The 18209-nt window shown below is 46.5% G+C and overlaps 2 protein-coding genes across 2 annotated transcripts; one reads left to right on the top strand and one right to left on the bottom strand.

Annotated features, from left to right (window-relative positions):
• Positions 1-491: 491 nt before the first annotated feature.
• Positions 492-3727, bottom strand: MPST (mercaptopyruvate sulfurtransferase). Its single transcript, XM_080340888.1, has 3 exons — positions 3613-3727; positions 2396-3045; positions 492-1788 (listed from the first exon to the last, which is right to left on the bottom strand). The coding sequence occupies exons 2-3, from the start codon at positions 2985-2987 to the stop codon at positions 1490-1492; spliced, it is 891 nt and encodes a 296-aa protein (XP_080197014.1). The 5' UTR covers positions 2988-3045; positions 3613-3727; the 3' UTR covers positions 492-1489.
• A 68-nt stretch (positions 3728-3795) lies between these two features.
• TST (thiosulfate sulfurtransferase) lies at positions 3796-12436 on the top strand. The gene is made up of 2 exons (XM_080340899.1): positions 3796-4421; positions 11968-12436. The coding sequence occupies exons 1-2, from the start codon at positions 3836-3838 to the stop codon at positions 12264-12266; spliced, it is 885 nt and encodes a 294-aa protein (XP_080197025.1). The 5' UTR covers positions 3796-3835; the 3' UTR covers positions 12267-12436.
• Positions 12437-18209: the final 5773 nt, after the last annotated feature.

Genomic DNA, 18209 nt, shown 5'->3' with positions numbered 1-18209 from the left:
GATCCCGTCTTGCTCAGATGCCCACAGGTACCTGTTGCTGCAAGACCAAGAGCAGAACCCATCTAATTAACTTTCTAAATCACCAGTGGGTCACAATAGGTGCAGGTTTTGGTTTGTTTTGTTTTTTTCAGAGGGGAAAAATCTGGAGAGAACAAATTCTTAGGCATTGTCAGGGATATCCTGAGGGATTTCCCTCTCAAAAAGAAGATAATGATCTTGGGGAAAAATTGTGGCTATTTGTCTGTAGGTCTCAATTCCCCTAAGTTTTAGGCAAGAAAACAAATGGACAAGGAATGAAAGGAGGAAGATGTTAAGAAGTCCCAAGAGAGAGATGTGCCATTGTTCTTCCTGCGCCAAAGAGCTTGTTAAGGTTAAGAGTAGTAGTTCTACTCATGGAGAGAAGGAAATATCTCATTTGAATCACCAAGACAAAAAATAAGTTTCTGAAAATAAATCACTCACATAAGTTCCATTCAGTAGAAAGTCCTTGAAACACATGTTTATTTACCCTTTTTCAATCCCATAATCTTTTTTTTTTTCCCATCCCCCAAGGGGAATTTTGAACCATGGGGGTACCAAACAGGTTAAGTACACATGGCAGTTAGAGTCTGAGTGCAAGAAGAAATCCAGACCAAGTCTCTAACCCAAGTGCCCACCTAAGAAGCCATATTTTCTCCTTTAAGAGCTATGTCTTTCCTCAAAGTTTTGCACTTAAAATGGCCATAAAGTGCACAGTTTCTAGGAGAGAGGCAGAGAGCTGGGTCATGAGGCACAGTTATACCAGTCTGACCATCCTGTGAGTGAGCATGGTGGAATGTCCCGAGTCATGAGCTTGGCTTGACTCAATTACTTCCCCATGCTGCCACCAGCACTCTCTCCCTTCCATCTGATACGGTGAAAGGATCACAGAATCACAGAATGGCTAAGGTTGGAAGTGACCTCGGGAAGTCATCTGAAAGGTTGTAGCATAGAGGGTGTTGGTCTCTTCTCCCAAGAAGCAAGTGGTAAGATGAGAAGAAATGGCCTCAAGTTGTGCCAGAAAAGGTTCAGATTGGATATTAGGAAACATTTCTTCATGGAAAAGGTTGAGAAGCAGTGGAACAGGATGCCCAGGGAAGTGGTAGAGTCACCATCCCTGGAGGTATTTAAAAGACATATAGATGAGATTCTTAGGGACATGATTTAGTGCTAGATTTACATTATGGTTGGACTCAATCTTGAGGGTCTCTTCCAACCAAAATGATTCTATGATTCTATGATGTGGTTCACTCCACCTGCTCATGCAGGATCATCTAGAGCTGGCTGCCCAGGTCATCTTTATGATCCTAAGCAGCAGCAGGAGTAAGGAGAAAGTGCTGAAGTACCATGTGCCCTTAGTTGTCATCCAACATCTTCACCTCACAACTCTTAACCAGGAATGCTAAATCCAACTTGTCCAAATCCTGTTTCAAGGCAAATTATCTGCACAGGTGGGAGACGAAGCAACTTATTACACCGTCTTCCCCTTTCCCTCAGAAATAATATTTTCAGGCTGCGCCCGCATGTACCATTCCACCCAGGCCCCATCATACACAGCAACATCTGGTTTGCCACAGAGGAATGCTCCCAGAGCCACGTGGCAGGCAGTGACCCCAGAGCCACATGTGGCTACCACTGGCTTTAAGAGGTCCACCTTCTTCTCCTGGAACAGGCTGCGGATCTGTTCAGGGGTCTTCTCTAAGCCAGACTCTGTGAGGAAATCAGTGAAGGGGATGTTCGTCGACCCAGGGACATGACCAGGCTCAATTCCTGGAGGAAAAGCAATACAGATAGGAATTAACCTCTACAGTCTAGGACAAATCCACTGCAAAACCTGTTCTCTGTTTCACTGAGGGGGATATTTATTATATAGTATAAGTTGTTAAAACAAATACATACATTTTTGTTACACTTTGCTTTACTAGCTTACTGATCACCCAGGAACAATGGCTCTAACCTTCAGGTTTCCACATGGACACAATCCTGCCAAGTTCTGTTCCTCCTCTCAGTTGCCTCCACATCTCCCCTGCATCAGAGCAACCCACTCTGACAAGGCACTGACTGAAGCACCTGCACAGGCCCTTTTGAAGGGAAGGGTACACAAAGAAAGTAACGAATATCTTTGGGGTGTATGAAAGCTATGTTCCTCACCCCAGCCCCTCATGAGTAAAAAAAGATACACAGTTTCCCACTCCTGAATTTTCAAACAGCAGCACTTGCCAGGCAAAGGAGAGGATGACCGGTGGATACACTGTCTCAAGTCTCATCCCATAAAGGACAACTATATTTCCCTTCATTACCTCTAGAGGAATCAAACTGATGGGCACCTTCAATGAAGCCCCTTTTTATTAGGCCAATGTCTTACAAGGCACATTACCATCTCGGGGCTCTGGCTCTACTCCCTGGAACCGTCCTGCAGCACGCGCATCCACTAGCTGGAAGTGGTGAGAATCCAAGTTATCTAAGACGTCCTCGTATGTTTTCACCAGTGACTTGTCCAAAGAGGCGTGGAACTCAGCGGGAGCTACCTGGCTCTTCCCAGAGCTCAGCGCATTCCCTTCTCGCTGCCAGTTCTTCAGGCCACCATCCAGAAGGGATACGGCTTCGTGTCCAAAGGCCCGGAACATCCACCATACCCGGGGCGCTGAGAAGAGACCTTGGTCGCTGCCGTCATACACCACAACATGGGAATCATTTCCCACACCAAGCTTCCCCACGTACTCAGCAAAGTCATCGGCCCTGGGCAGCATGTGATCGTAAGGTGAAGTACGGTCGCTGCACTGGTCAATGTCAAAGAAAACTGCACCACGGATATGGCGCTCCTCAAATTCCCGCTTCGGGTCCCGCTTCATCTTTGGCAAATACCAGGATGCATCTATGATTCTCAAGGCCAGGCTGGGCTGCTGGGACTTGATGGCTTCTGAAAGCCATTTTGCAGACACTAGAGCACGGTAGAGGAGTTGTGACATCGCTCTCGAGTCCTGGCCAAGATTACCTGATTCCCAAGGTCTGCCTGAATCTACCTGACTGCAAAAGGAAGAAAACTGCAAATTAGTGACCAGCCTCACAGAAAACAACTGAACAGAGATGCACTTTGGGACAAAAGAGTTGTGTCTGCATGCAGGTGCTGCCTAAGCCTACCGTGAGGGGTTTGACAGCTCCAACCCTGGGAATAAAAGGTTTCACAGAGCTCAACCCAAACGGTGTCCTGAGCAGGTCAGCCATGGCACAGTCCTGCCATGGCACAGTCCTGCCATGGCACAGTCCTGCCCCGGCCCCGCCGCCTCCCGCGGCCACCTGACAGCGCTGACGGCGGCCACAGGGCAGCGGGGTGGCCCCAGGGACCCCGGGCGAGGGGACCGAGCGCCCCAGGCTGAGTCGCGGCCCCACGACAAGGTGCAGGCTCTGCCCCATCGCGCTCACCGCCGCGGAGCCCATCTCCAGCCGAGGCCTTAACGGGGCCCTGGCGCCCCCCACGCAGTCTGGGCTGCCACCGCCTCCCGCCCCGGACACCCCCAGCCCCGGCGGGGCCGCGGCTGCCTCCGCGCCGCAGCAGGGGAGGGAGCGGGGTCAGTCCACCTCGGCCCCCCGTACCTCTGTGGTGGGCCTCAGCCGAGCAGCACCCGCCCTCAGTCCCCGCCAGCCATGGCAGCCGCCGGGGGCGGGAGCCGAGACCCTCCCAGCGGGCCGGTCCCGGGCGGTGCGCACCGCCCCGCACCGCCCCGCCAGGCCGCCCCCGCTGGCCGCGTCCCTCGGCCGCCGCCATTTTGTGTGAGTTGCCAGCGGCGGCGCCTCTTCCCGGCCCCGGCCCCCCGAGATGGCGCCGCAGGTGCTCGGCAGGGCGCTGGTTACCGCCAAGTGGCTCTCGGAGGCCGTGCGGGCCGGGCGAGTGGGGCCAAGCCTGCGGGTGCTGGACGCCTCTTGGTACCCGCCACAGGAGCGAAACGCCCGGCAGGAGTTCAAGGAGAGGCACATCCCCGGGGCCTCCTTCTTCGACATCGAGGAGTGCTGCGACAAGTCCTCCCCCTACGACTTCATGCTGCCCAGCCCATCCCACTTCGCTGACTACGTGGGGCACTTGGGGGTCGGCAGTGACACCCATGTGGTGGTGTATGATGGGGACGAGCTGGGCACCTTCTACGCTCCCCGCGCCTGGTGGATGTTCCGGGTGTTTGGGCACAAGGAGGTGTCCGTGCTGAACGGCGGCTTCAAGAACTGGGTGAAGGAGGGCCACCCCGTCACGGCCGAGGTCAGCCAGCCTGAGCCAGCTGTCTTTAAGGCCAGGCTGAACACAGTCCTGGTGAAGACCTTCGAGGAGATGGTACAGAACGTGGGGTCCCTGCGGTTCCAGGTGGTGGATTCACGCCCCGAGGGCCGGTTCCGGGGGACCGAGCTGGACCAAGGTAATGGAGGTGGGAATGGCACCTACCCCCTGCGCCAAAGCATTATGAGTGTCCATACTAGTCTGGGCCTAGGGACTCCACCCAGTCAGCAAACATTTTCCTAATGCACAGGCATGCCTCAGCCTAACTCACTGATTCACCTTAAGGGATCCACAGTTGAGCATTTGGATCTCAGTGCCCTCACAAGTTGCTTTTCTTGTGGTTGGTTGTAAAGCTGCAAGAGGAAGCAGCAGAGAAGGTCTGCAGTCACTTGGCTCCAGCATCCCCCATCTCACAGCCTGCAGAAGTTAATCAGACAGAATGCAAACACAGGAGCTGAGAGCTCCCAGGGGTTTGTTCAGGGTCCTATCTAATGCTAGCAGACACACGCAAACTATCAGTATTCATACAGGCGTCTCTCGCCATAATGAATGCACCAGCAAAAGCGCAGGTTTTAGGCAATACAGTAACCCAAGGGACACTTTCCTTCTTGATCTGGTTCCCAGCAAAAAGAGAACTTGCTTGAGCTGATCTTTGTCCTTTTGCTCTCTGCCATTAAATATCTAACAAGCTCAAGTAAGAAAAGACCCAAACCCCAAGCCTCTGGTCTGTCAACCTCTCTCTTTTTGATACCCAAAGTAGAAGAAACAAAAGCTGATTTTATAACAAAGGTCAAAGACTGAACACACAAGCAGCAGGGGTGGGAGAAGTCCTGTGCAGTGGGGACAGCTGGTACAGCAATGTGCCTAGAATGAAATTCAAGTTGGTTGTTAAAGGAGGCCCTTACTGTGTAATTTAAGCCTTGGTATATCCCAGAATAACTTATCCTCCGAGAAGGAGTCACAGAAACAGTTTAAAAAGAAATGCAGAGTTTCAAAACCAAAGCACAGAAAAGCTTAGCAACAGTTGTTGGGTCTGAGTCCAGCTCCACGCTGCAGGAGTGGGCACGTGGTGGGCCCTGCAGCCCTGAGATGGTTCTGCGCTGCTGTTGCATGGGCAGGTTGTCATTTTGTTCTGGCTGTTCTCTTGTGTGTGTGCTGTTGTGCAGCCACTGAGCAGGACACTGTTTCCCATGTTCAAACTCCAGGGTATTTGGCTGTAAATGGCTCTGTACCTGTGGTTCTCATAAGTGTCCGCAGTGAGGTCCTCCCAAACACACTCAACCTGTGCAAGACAACATGGAAGGTGAGAAAGGTAATGGGTGTGACAGAGGAGACTTGCAAGGGGAGAGGGGTAGTTGATATTATCATTTATTCTCTTCCTTGCCTACTGCAGCCCATCAAAGTGAAGGTTGAATTTTAACCTCAAGATGTGAATAAAACGCTCCTTGCTGGGAGCTGGTGGACTTCACATCTGTTTCCCAAAGTGGGAGCTATCACCAGGTGACAAATACCGCAGCCCCTGACAGAGTCTTGAAAGCAGATTTTTCCTTTGAAATGAGTCAGCATGGAACAGTTTATTTGTGGTGGTCCGTATTTGCTTCCCACAGCAGATCCAGCAGTATAACCACTCCAGCTGCAGCTGCTTGTTCCACAGGAGCCTGACAGCCTTCTGAACCAGGCCAGTCAGTAGCTGCACTACAGTCAGCAGTGGGTAAAACGCAGCACTTACACCTAAAAGAGCAATTTGAAATCAATGCTGATTAATTACAGGGGTCATCCAATCAGGGAGGAGAAACGTTGCCTGCAATTTAGAGAAGAAGAATGGTCTTGAGGTTAAGGAACTTGCTGTGTTCTCAGGTGATTTCAGTTTAATTATTGCCTCAGCTCTTGATTTCCTAATTAAGTCAATTAATCTCTCCAGTTCCATGAACTCCATCTCTAGAAGAGGCTAATTTCAGCTGACTCTTTTACCTCTTCAGTTTTTCATTTCTTTATAGTACGAATTAGTTCTCCCTGTTTTATTTTTATGCAGCAGCTACCTTGCTGGGATTTTTAAGTACTGTACCATTTAAGGTAAGACATAATGTATGGCTAATTTTTAGTTGCTGGGAGAGGTTTGCCGAGGTTGCCAGGGTGGAGAAAAATAGATGTCATTTTTATTGGCCAGGTCTCATGGCTCTTAAATGCAGCTATTGATTTGGATGGAAGAGCTTGGATGTTCATGCATGGTGTGAAGCGTAAGCCCATCAGATGTGCAGCCCTGACCCGTGTACTGGGTGACTAAAGGTGTCCCTGCACAGTGCTGTGTTTCTACCTGTGATCAGCAATGGCTCAACCAGGTTCTGCCAGGGTGTCTGTACTTGGGCGCTGTAGGGTACAGAGCTATGGAACCAGCTTGAACTGAGACAATCCCAGGCAGTCCACAGGCAAGTGATAAAAATTAATATGTAATGGTTACCAGTGCTGACTCTCTTGCAGTACTGGGTTCTGAAAACTGAGGAACAAGTATTCTGGCTGAACAAATGCATACAGAAAAGTTGTGAAATTCTGATTTTTTTTTGCAGACACCTGAGAGAAGAGGGAAAAGTTGCCAGACAAGAAATCTGTCATCCAAAAAAAAAAAAAGCAAATCCAAAGTAATTTAATGAGCTTCCAACTATTTTTCTTCTCATTCTCAGCCCCTGAGTCATCCTTTTCTCCCTTGGGCATACACAAAGCTTAAGGTTTTGCCCATTTTCCCAGCTCTCAGTCCTCTCTGCCCCAAACATAAAGCTTTTGCTCAGCTCGAATGTTCAGTGGCAGTGAGTGTGAGAATGAAATGTTGCTGGTTCTTCTCCTCTCTTCTCCAAGTGGAATCTGCAGCTGAGAGTGGAACTGGCTCTACTTTGACCATAAAGTAATACTTAAAGCACAATGTGGAGAGTGAGAGACTTTATCCAAGTCTGTTTCAACTCACAGGAACCTACAATCCAAAGCTGAGGCTGACAAACATCAGCTTCCAAGATTAGCACCATGGCCCTGCTGGTTCTTAAAGCTGACTCTTCTGGCTGTATATGCACACAGTATTTTGACATTGGTGGCAAAGGCTTATTCATTCAACTGCAAGGAATTCTCAAAGGGCTGGCCAGGATGAAGCTTAAAGTGTTCTTTCCAATGAGTTCATGGTAGGTTAGGTGAGATCACTAATGGTCCTTTCTGAGGCGTACAATTTGAATGGAAGAGCGAGATAAAAAAGGAGACAACAGAGGAGGTGTTTGGAAAGGAGCAGCTATCAGCAGCCAGCCAGTTCCAAGACTATGGGGAGTTAAATGTGGACAAGGCACATCTTTTATCTTTTTGACATTCAGAAATTCCATCTGGAGCTTTCATCGCAAAGGGAAAGGCTAGAGAGAAGGCACTGTAGTCTTAGCTAGATAAATACCCAACAAAAAATATATATTTAAGCAGAGAATCTGAACAGATGTGGAAAAGAGGGTTAAGCTGTAGAAGATAACATGTAACAGGTCACAAATTGTGAGGGAGGGTTGCCAGAAGCCAAGCTGAGTGAGGCTTGGCAAAACAAATTAAAACATAACAAGAACTGCTGAACCAAAGTGAATAAAAAGAGAACAAGGAAAGAAAGAGTAAATAGGGTTGCTATGCAGTTAACTGGGGTTCCAAATGAAAGATTATTTGGTACTGCCTCAGAATTATACTGAGGTTGTGCTGCCATTTGTTTTTTTTTTTTTTTTTTTTTTCCTCCTGTAGATAAGTCTGCACAGTAGGGGGAGGGTTAACAAAAAAAAGAGAAGGGAGCAATGATAATTTCTAAAGAGGGAGTATAAACAAAAAATATTCATGTGCTTAAATTGGTGAGGCAGACAATCTCCATCCCAAATATGTGTCAGAAATCAGTCATGACATTGCAATCCCATGAGGCAAGAATTTAATAAATTTAATCAGAGCACACCTAGGACAGAAACACTAGCAAAGTTTGTATTTGTATTTAGGGTAGGAGGTATAACACAACCTAGGCAGCTGTTGATCTGTTATCATAACATGGATAGACTGGAAGGCTTTCAAAAACAATTCAAGAAATAAAAGCACTTGAAATTAAGGCAAAATTGAATAAAATACCTTGGTAAGCTTGCATTGCACCTAAGGGCTGTATTTCCTTGCCAGCAGAATTGATGTGCCATGTGAGAGAAATGGGAACATGTATGCCTTGAAGTTATGTCTGATCTTTTCTTCCAGCCACTGGAAGCACCTATCAGGTAGACTTATTCCATTCATTCTTCATTAATACTTTGGACATAATATTAGAGAGGCAGTTATTAGTTCAATGTGAGAAGAGGGCAAATAGCACACGTACTGTTAGATTCCCAAAAAGCTGACTGGAAGTGAGATAAGGAGGATAAGAATAGCTTGTGCCAAAAGCAGATCTGTGGGGCTGGAAGTTGCCAGCATGGTCCCACCATTATGATTCTGTGTTGTATTTCATATTTTTCAGAATCATTGAGGCAAGAGGGAGTTGCTACTGAAATGTGCTGCTGGCACAGCCTGAGGAAGGTTTGATCACATGGGGAGTGTTATGTGAGGTACCACCTGCAGTGATGGAAGTACCAAGTATAATGCTACAGAGTGCAAGGCTGGATGCTTAGTAGCCTAAAACACTTAATTACTTGCGTTTCTCTTACAAGCCAAAGAGCCACATTTGGAGGCAGTAGAAGAGGATAAGACTTGCATGAATTAGTTTGGTGCAAGATCCTCAGATGTGATTTTACCTTGACAACAGCAATTATTATCTTACTGTCTACCAATCAAGATACTAGGAAATGGCACTGCCTTATCCAGAAGCCTGGTGGTCACCTAGAACTGTTTCTAGGGTGTTTGAGGCAGTGAACAGTGTGTCTAATGAGTTCTTACTGGGTTTAGGCTGAGGGTCTGAGGCTGTTGGATGCGCTGAGTACTCGCTGCCAGTATGTTCGAGCAATAGCAGGAAGGGAGAAAACCTATTTCAGCCACAGGGCAATGTCAGCTCAAGGATAAATGCTGTATGGGCTGACTGTGATAAACTTAACAATGCAAATGCATGTTCCTCCTCACATGAGCAACGAGGTGTCTCAGTGGGAAGTTTCATGGCATCAATCCAAACTGGGTCTGAGATGGATGCTTTTATGATAGCGAGCCTATGAGGTGATCCCTGTAGTAGCTGGGAGCCAGACTCTGTAATCCTGGGGTTCTTTCCTGGCGTTTCTGAGGGTGACTGTATGAATCTGGCAGGGAGTTTACTCTGTGTCATATAAGGCAGGAGCAGATGTATCCTCTCCCCCATTCAGATCCCAGCTGCATCCAGCCTTGCCTCCCAGTTCCGTGTTTCTCTGCTCTTGTCCTAGCAGAGAGAGCTGATAAAACTTCCTCAACCACTCAAGAGCACTTCCTAGGCCGTCCAAGAGATTGTGATTGTGCAATGTCAGCTCCTTCTTTCAGCTGAACACTCACATACGTGAGCAAATGCAGTTGCTACAGAATTCCCCGTCTTTTGCTGAGTGCAAGCACTGGTGTCCAGCTCCAACAGACTTTTGAATCTCTGCAGCAAGGAAAGTTTCCCTGTAGTTCAAAATCAAAAATACTCTAAAATGAGACTGTTCTTTTCACATCTGCTCAGCTCCTAACTGAAGAGCTGTTTGAGGGTGGTGAGTGTCTGTCACAGCAGTTCCCAATAAGAGAATGGTTACAAGCATACCTATTTGAAGATGTTTGAACAGTCTAGGAAAGCAATCATGACCATGGGGCCTGGGACACCTAAGAACTGTACTGGTGGCCCCACAAGCTTCTGCGAGCAAGAGCTGGCTCTTCTAGCTCAGCCCCCAGGACTTCTTGACCTCAGTGCACTTCCCAGTGCCCGGGGATGGTGTGAGAGCGTTGTTCTGCAGCTCACAGACTTGTCTGCATTGGGGTGATCACCAGCACTGCAGCAGAGCCTTGCAGAAATCCCTTGCCAAATGACAGGGTCAGGACCGTTCACTCTGGGAAAGTGGTAGCCTAACCCTGGCATGTAACTCTCCAGTAAGAAGATCTGCAGTCTGAGAACTACAAACAAGGTTTTTTATGATACTCATTTTTTGGATTATTTTTATTTCCCCTCTGTCATACAGACACAATATTAATGAATGTAGGTTTTGCAGTTCCCTGTACTGAAGTGATGAACTGTTGTTTTCTGGAACTGGAAAAAATGTGGTGAAAGCATCAGTCCAAAACATTGTCTTTTTTTTTTAATGTTAGTCCCTCCGGAAGTCAGCAGTTTTTCTCGTGACTTCTCCCTGTAATGCTAAACACTGAAGAGTGTATGAGGTGACTAGTAGACAACAGTGTGAGATTTTTAAGATACTCGCGGAGGATTAATCAAGGGACAAAGAAGGTCCATCTGGAACAGGGAGAGATCTTATGAAGCTGACTCAGGGCAGCTTTGATTGTCTTTAGGTTCTCAGTCCTTGTCCAGCAGAGCAAAAATCCTCTCCTCAATACCCAGCCAAAACCCTGTTTTCCCCTTGTGACATATCTCATCTTGTTGTGACATCACTTTACATGAGCGGTGAAACCACAGTATCATTATGATGTGTGATGTCAATCTCTGACTAGCTGTACTCCAATCACTTGACTATGACAAAGGTTCCCTGCCCCAATCCCTGAGATCAGTTGCCCTGATGACTTAGGCACATGCAAAGCTGTCAGTGAAAAAGATTATACTATTTATGTGGCTTTCCCAGGGCTGTCTTCTTAGAAGCTCAAACCTAGCAAGGAACCGTTCCCTAAAAAGCTTTTACAATGTAATATGTAATGTTTCCTGCTCCAAGGAGGCTTGATCCAAAGCCTCTCAAAGTCAGTGGAAAAGTTTCCAACTAATGTAATGGACTTTGATTAAGCCCACAGTGACAGTTTGAATTTGATGAAAATCTTATCCACCATATTTTTATATCTGCTTTTCTCAAAAGACCTTGTTCTTGAGATACAGCTTTCAACTTGCCTGGAGTGGTCAGTAGTGCCAGTAGAAAAACAGAATACCTGCTGATTTCATCCATGGAGTGGATAAAAAGTGGTACAAAATCTAAATTCCCACTTCTCTGACCCCTTTGCCCCAGGTTATCTGCCTCAGCAGTAATGTGACTGACTTTAAGGTTGCATTACTTTTCTAAAATACAATTTTAAGGTGACACAGGAATTAACACTGATCGAATAGCTACTGTCACAAATGCCACATAGAAGCCATACTTCCTGCTTCTGAAAACTGTGTCACTACACACTGCTGGTGAACTTGAAAAAGGTCAGAAATGCACTGCTGCATTTCTCTTTACACAGAACCCCTTAATGCCTTTCTTAGCATCTTTTCTGTGGCGGTTCTTTGATTCTTGTCATATCTAGGGCTTCTTCAGATTCCTACCTCTCATTGCTTTCAGGGGAGAAATAGTTTGCTAAATATTCTGGATGTTTTGACTTCATCAAAGTTGAATAATCTTTGTCGTTCTCTTTTTAGCCCCATACTGCTTCGCATCCTCATCATTACCTGAAATAAATTAGTATTAATATCTTGGAGAGAGTGGAAGTATCTGCAGTGATGTCTCGTGGATGTTTCTTCTGTAGGTGTCTTTCATCACTTATGTTAATGTCTCCTTGCTCATGTTTACTTTTCTTGTTCTCTCTTTCAGGGCTGGAATCTGGTCACATACCTGGCTCTGTGAACATACCCTTCCACTCATTCCTAACAGAAACTGGCCACGAGAAGAGTATTGAGGAGATTCAACAAATATTCCGTGAGAAGGAAGTGGATCTCTCAAAGCCGCTGACAGCCACGTGCCGCAAAGGTGTCACAGCATGTCACATTGCCTTGGCAGCCTACCTGTGTGGCAAGCGTGATGTGGCTGTTTATGATGGTTCCTGGTCAGAGTGGTTCCACCGTGCCCCACCTCACTACAAGGTCTCTGAGTTGAAGCGCAACAAGGGCTAGAGGAGGAAGAGTTGTTCTTGGACAATGACATCCAGCAGCTGTCTCCAGCCCAGGGTACAGGGAAAGGGAGGAGGTAGAAGTACAGAAAAAAACATGCTGCTTTATATTTTGTCAGTTTTTCTAGTAAGGATAATAAGATTTCTATCAATCTGTCGGTTTCTCATAGTGAATAAAATCTACTTCTAAGATGATGCATCTGGCATATTTCTGATTCTTCCTTGTTGCCTGTGATCTACTTGTGCGGGGTGGGAAAAGCAGCTTTGCAACATGGAGAGTTGCACTCTTCCCTGTAGACTTGCAGAGATTTTGGTGGCCTGGTGAGAGCAGAATGAAAAGTCTGGTACTAAGATATAACACTGGGTGCTGGACACAGGAGGGTCAAGCTGTGATTCTGTCACTGACTCAATGGCAGATATTTTGCCAGCTCACCATCTCCCCTTTTCTGAAATAGAAGACTGGAGCACCTTTCCCCGCGTCTCTAATGTGGGTCAGTGAGCTCATGTGAAGCATTTGGAGGTGCTAGAAGATCCAGTTCTGCTGGATTATTGCGACTGTGTTACAAAAGTCTCCAAGAAATCCTGTGTATGTGATGAGAACTTCTGGGCATGGGAGTTTCGTGAGACATGAGCCTTTTACTCTCTTCCATGCCTGTTTTTTTCAATCAGCCAGGCTGGCCCCCATCTCTACCATGTTTCTTCTGGTTCCCGTGGAGACCACAGCTCATAGATAGAGGGAGGGTTGTTCCCTAGCAACCACCTCTCCTGTTCAGCCTTCATCCCACCTCTATACCTGGACTGGACTTCAGCAGGACCTGCCTGCTCATACAAATCACTGTGGCACCACATCAGGGATCATGGACCAAGTGAGAGAGGTAGTTATGGAAGAGGTTTTGCCTTTTATTAAACCCTGGAGCTTTTATTATTACTATTTTTTTTAAAAAAAAAACAAATTCAAAAGATAAAAGATCTGGTGCCATTTTGACACCCATGCAGCTTCTCAGGTGTGGGGAGTCACTGAAATCTCGTATTTTGGAGGCTCAACCAGACATGGAAGGCCCATGAGACCTTTCTCGTGGCTGGTGAGAAAGGCATATCGATTCCTACACCTGGCTGAGGAGGTTAATTTTCTGCCTGGGAAGGACAGCTTGCTTCTTTCCTCCATAGCTGCATGTCAGGAAACTCAGAGTGCTAGGCTATGCTAAACATACATTTTTAGGGTTTTTTGTGTTCTTTTTTTTTTTCATTTCAAAAGAAAGATCAAGTTTAATAATTTTTAGCTCTTTGATCAAGATTCATCTTTTCTGGTGTGTCGTCTCTCACAGAACTGCCATTCATGTCCTGCCCAGAGGTGTGAGTGAGGGGGAGAAATTGCTCAGGTTCATGGTCTGGAAAACAGTATACACAGTACTTAAGGTCCACAAACAAAAGGCTTTTATTTTACAGCTTGGCCCAAATGGTATATGATTTGATAGCAGAAGGATTTATGTTTTTGTAGGTTCAACTGGTAAACATAAAAAGCTTGTGGCATATGCGGGACTGTAAATTTTACATTACTTTGTTACTTATAAAAAAAAATAAAGAAAAAAAAAGTAGAAGTATGGGAAAGAAAAGAGAGAGAAAGATTTCACCACCCTTATGGCTTCTCTTTATGTGTCATGGAGTTTGCAGTCTCGGATCCAGTGATGCGTGGTGTCCTCTTGTTCAGTTCATACGGTGAGACTGGCGGGCAGTGTGGTCCTCGGGACGGTGGGTGGAGGCTGCCAGTGCTTGCACAAGGTGGGCCTTTATAGCCCTCTGGGTTGCCCACTTGTGTAATTTTTGGTCTTTTGTGGAGGTGTTATTGCAAAAGTAGAAAAGTCAGGAGGGGGGTGATTGCAAAAGATTGACAAACCTCCGGCCATCTTGAAGGGTCTCAGCTTTTCCCTAACTGCCATGCCAGGTGTATCAGAAGGTGTATCAGCCAGCCGGCCTGGTCTGTGGCTTGTTAGTTTGTCGTTGATATGTAAATCACAATTCACCTTATACTGAATGTACCATCTCCTGTGGCTGGATGTTGCCACAATGTTTGAGCCATTACCCTTATCAGTCTCTGACACTGCCTTAGCAAAGAAATAACTAGACGTAGTTGTGTGGTTTCTTTTATCCAGGATGATGATAAAATGGCCTTCAAGTCCTTCTTGGCGTTGACATGCAGGAGTCTCAGAGTGGTGTTTTGACTTTGGACCTTCAGGCTCAGAAGTAAAAGGAACAATAAACAGTAACAGTAACATTATATACAGTTACAAACTAGAAAGTAGAAACAGTTGCAGGATTCAGTATACTTTTGTCCAGGAGGAACTGGGGAAAGGAAAGTTATCAGTGAACAGGATTTGGGAAATGAGCACATTGCCTCATTACACAGAAATCCTGCTTTGTTGGAAGAAATGTGAGAGGAGAATTTTCTACAACAGCAGGCTGGAAAGTTCGTTCTGCTGAACATAGTAATAATAACAAACAGACATGTTTTTGTTTCAAGTAGGAGGAGGCCATTAACACGGTTTATTTAGTAACACAGATTCCTGCACTTTGGTCATGTGTACATGTTTGGCTTTTCTTTAAAAAGAATGAAAAATCATGCAGAGAAGAAACAGATCCCACCTTGTGAGCCACGACTGGTTTCCTCTCTTCATCTCTTGTGGCCCTGTTCTTTTTGTGGGAGAGGTTCTGTCTCAACACATTTGCAGAGCACATAGCACTGACTCCTGGAGTCTGATTAATAGAGTAACTTCAGCGTCAAGATCCCAATGTTGTACCAGACACGCTGCTGTGAAGTGGCACAATGTCAAATACAAGCTGCTGGTTCAGGTCAGCCCTGCTGAGTTAACTTTGAAGCAGTGGGCTTCCGGCCCCATCAGCAATTGTGTCTTACTTCCAAGAATTAGCCTCCAGAGCAGAAGGTAAGCATCTTATGTCATGCCATGACCTAATTTGACAAATGCAAACATACATCCCTACCTGATCCAGATCCCATGTGTACCTTTGCTGGTGCCAGCAGGCTCACAATTACCATGTTCACCACTGTGGGCCATGGCTTCAGTTGCCACCTGTCACAGGTCCTGCTGGACTGAGGAACACAGACCATCAGCAGGAGACAACTGAGGATTACACAGACATTTCCTCTGCAGGAAAGACTTGAGCTTCCTCCTAGTGCAGGAGGCAGTTTGCACAGGCTGAGTGTTGGATCAAACATATCAGCAGGACTAGCACAGCAAAACAGGATAGTCTGTGCCAGAATCAGGGAAGAAACTGTGTCTCCAGCCTGTTTCTCTTCCTTTGCCTAGACAGCATTGCACAGGCATTTTCTGTTTATCGACTCCTCTCCCAATTTTTTCTGGCACCAAAGGAAGGAACTGTTATAATTGCACAGCACATGACAGATCTGACATCTCGTAAGTGCTTCAAAATAAAAAATTACATTTTCACTGAGGTATTTTTCCATTTTGGCTTGTGTCTGCACCATTGCCTGTGAAAACTCTTGCAGCTCGGTATTCCTTAGAGACACTGGTTGGCTGTGTTGTAGGCAGGCTGTCCCATGTGAGCTGTTAATCTGAAATCCTGCAGGACTTCTATGCTTTTTTAAGAGCATCGTGGGTTGTAGGACCAACCGTGCAGGCAGGCAGGGACAGCTTGATCTTTATCTGGGGAGGTGTATAATGCATTTGTGTGAGAATAACCTCTCTCATCTAAAGATGAGCAGGGCCACCATCCCCTTATTTCCTGTCTTTGAGCCTGATGCAGCATTTGTTTCTCTTCCAAGGAGGTGCCAGAAGTTCCACCTTCCCGTGCACCTGATGTGGCAAAAAGTGACTCTGTGCTGACCAACAGTACTTCAGGTAAGTGAGATGGCAGACAAGCTGTCCCTCCTTCAGACCTTGCTTTGCAGCACAGTTTGTGAAGCCATGTGTCATTCCCTCTGTCCCTTCATGCGGATACCTCTGTGAGTGAAAACTACTTGTAGAGGGATCCCATGTGCCATGGGCTGATGGGTTAAAATCTCCCTGCCCAAAGTCCAGTGGAGGACTTGTCTTACTACCTCCCTGCACAAGCACAATAAGGCACTGATGTGCTGTAAACTCATCAGCAAATACTGATGAGCCACAGAAACTATAACTGCATGTTCATGAGAGTGAATCATGGGTTGGAAGGGGCCCTAGACATAAGAAAATACAGACCTTTGCTTTTACCTCTATGCTTCTGTGCATGTTCATCTCACGAGAGCATTTAAGACTCCTCAGAAATATTCACCTGGTTCAGCAAGAAGATTGGTATAACACTGCTAGGTTGTTGGTTTTTTCTTTCCCTCTGAGACCTTTAATGTCTCTGTTGTCTGACAATGACACAATGACATGTCGGGTTGTTTCCAGCTCCATTTACAGTACCAGCTATTATCAAAACAGTATCAAATTCATTGGGCTGTTATTTTTGTCTTTAAGTGAAACCTGAGGAGGTGAAAAAGGAGCTTCTTCCAAAAGGCTTACGTTCCAGCAGACAGAGAACATCCCAAAGGAGCTCCAGCAGAGCCTCCTGGAAGACCCCCAAGGAACCAGTGGCTCAAGGAAGAGCAAAGAATTCCACTTCTATTAAATCCCAGGCTTCTCCTGCTGCAAAATGTGCTCAGACTGAAAACCAGAGCAAAGAGAGTCTCCAGGCTAAAACTCCCCCCACGCAGGGTCTTCATTCAAGAAGCCTTGAAGAACAAAGAAAAGATACTTCTGCCACCAAAGACCCCATAGTGGTGCAGAAGCCAATACAGAGCAGCAGCACTTCCCATCTGTCTGCAATATCCAAGCAGACGGAGGCAGAAGACATCAAATCCATCTCAAATGCCCAAGAACTAGTAGCAGGCCAGCAGCAAACACTGAGGTCTAGAGGACGTGGATCTTCTCAGAAGACTATCAAAGCCAGCTACAAAAAAGCCAAGGAGACCTGCAGCAGATTAAGTTCCAAAGAGTCCTTAGAGTCATCAGAGTCAGATATGAAACACGAATGGAAGCAACTTCTGGAGAAGAGAAACAGCAAAGATAAATGTGCCAATGCAGATGAACTTACTAGCGATGAAGAGGTATTGGAGGAGGCCATTTCATGTATCCTTTATGGCAGGTTGAAGGCTGTTTTTATGGTGTAGCAGGGGGCTGAGTGGGTGGGATATTAGCAGTATATTAGCAGTTTCTAGAAGACATGCAGCAGGATTTGAGCTTCACACTATGGAGCAGTGACACATTCTACAGCCTTTCCCACGTCTTTTTAAATTTTGTTTTTCCATCCGCCTTTCATTTATACGGTTCCTGTAGCAAGTTCCATCTGAGCAAGGCAAAACAATGTGGTGTGAGGACCCAGATCGGAGCCCAAAACCATCATCCCATTCTAATTCTCTGCCTTTTTACCAGTCCTAGTTGTCCCATGCAATTACAATGCCTACAGAAGCTGCTGAGGGAGACTCGAGGACAGACCCAGATCCCAGGGACAAGTCATAGCTGAAAGACCTATGCAGGGGTGGAAATGCCAGGAGTCTGCTGCACTTAGGGAACATGGACTGACAGTGGTTCCTTGTTACTTGTGTTTTCAGGAACGGCGAGCTCTGTGCGTGGCAGCATTAATCATGGGACAGAAAAGACTCAGCGACCGTACTGAAATGCTAAAAGACCCCTTGAACTGTACACCTTTTGCTGATTACAACCAGCTGGGTTTTAACCTGAGGTCAAATATCTTCCAAGGTGAGGAACCATACATACCTGTGCCTGACCTTCAAGCTGATTCTGTCATCACTTTGTCTGGGCTCAGGGCAGCCACACTGCTTTGGGTAGCGATCTGACTGTAGGTGATCCTCACTTTCCCCTCGTATTCCTTCTGTCCACAGTCACTGCTTTTCCAAGCGGTGATGCTTGAGGAAATGAAAGCTAGAGCC

This window comes from Nesoenas mayeri, assembly GCF_963082525.1.
Source record: "Nesoenas mayeri genome assembly, chromosome: 1".
In the NCBI taxonomy this organism is placed as follows: domain Eukaryota; kingdom Metazoa; phylum Chordata; class Aves; order Columbiformes; family Columbidae; genus Nesoenas; species Nesoenas mayeri.
The sequence above is the reverse complement of the archived record's forward strand: the minus strand, read 5'-3'. Positions and strand labels throughout refer to the sequence as shown.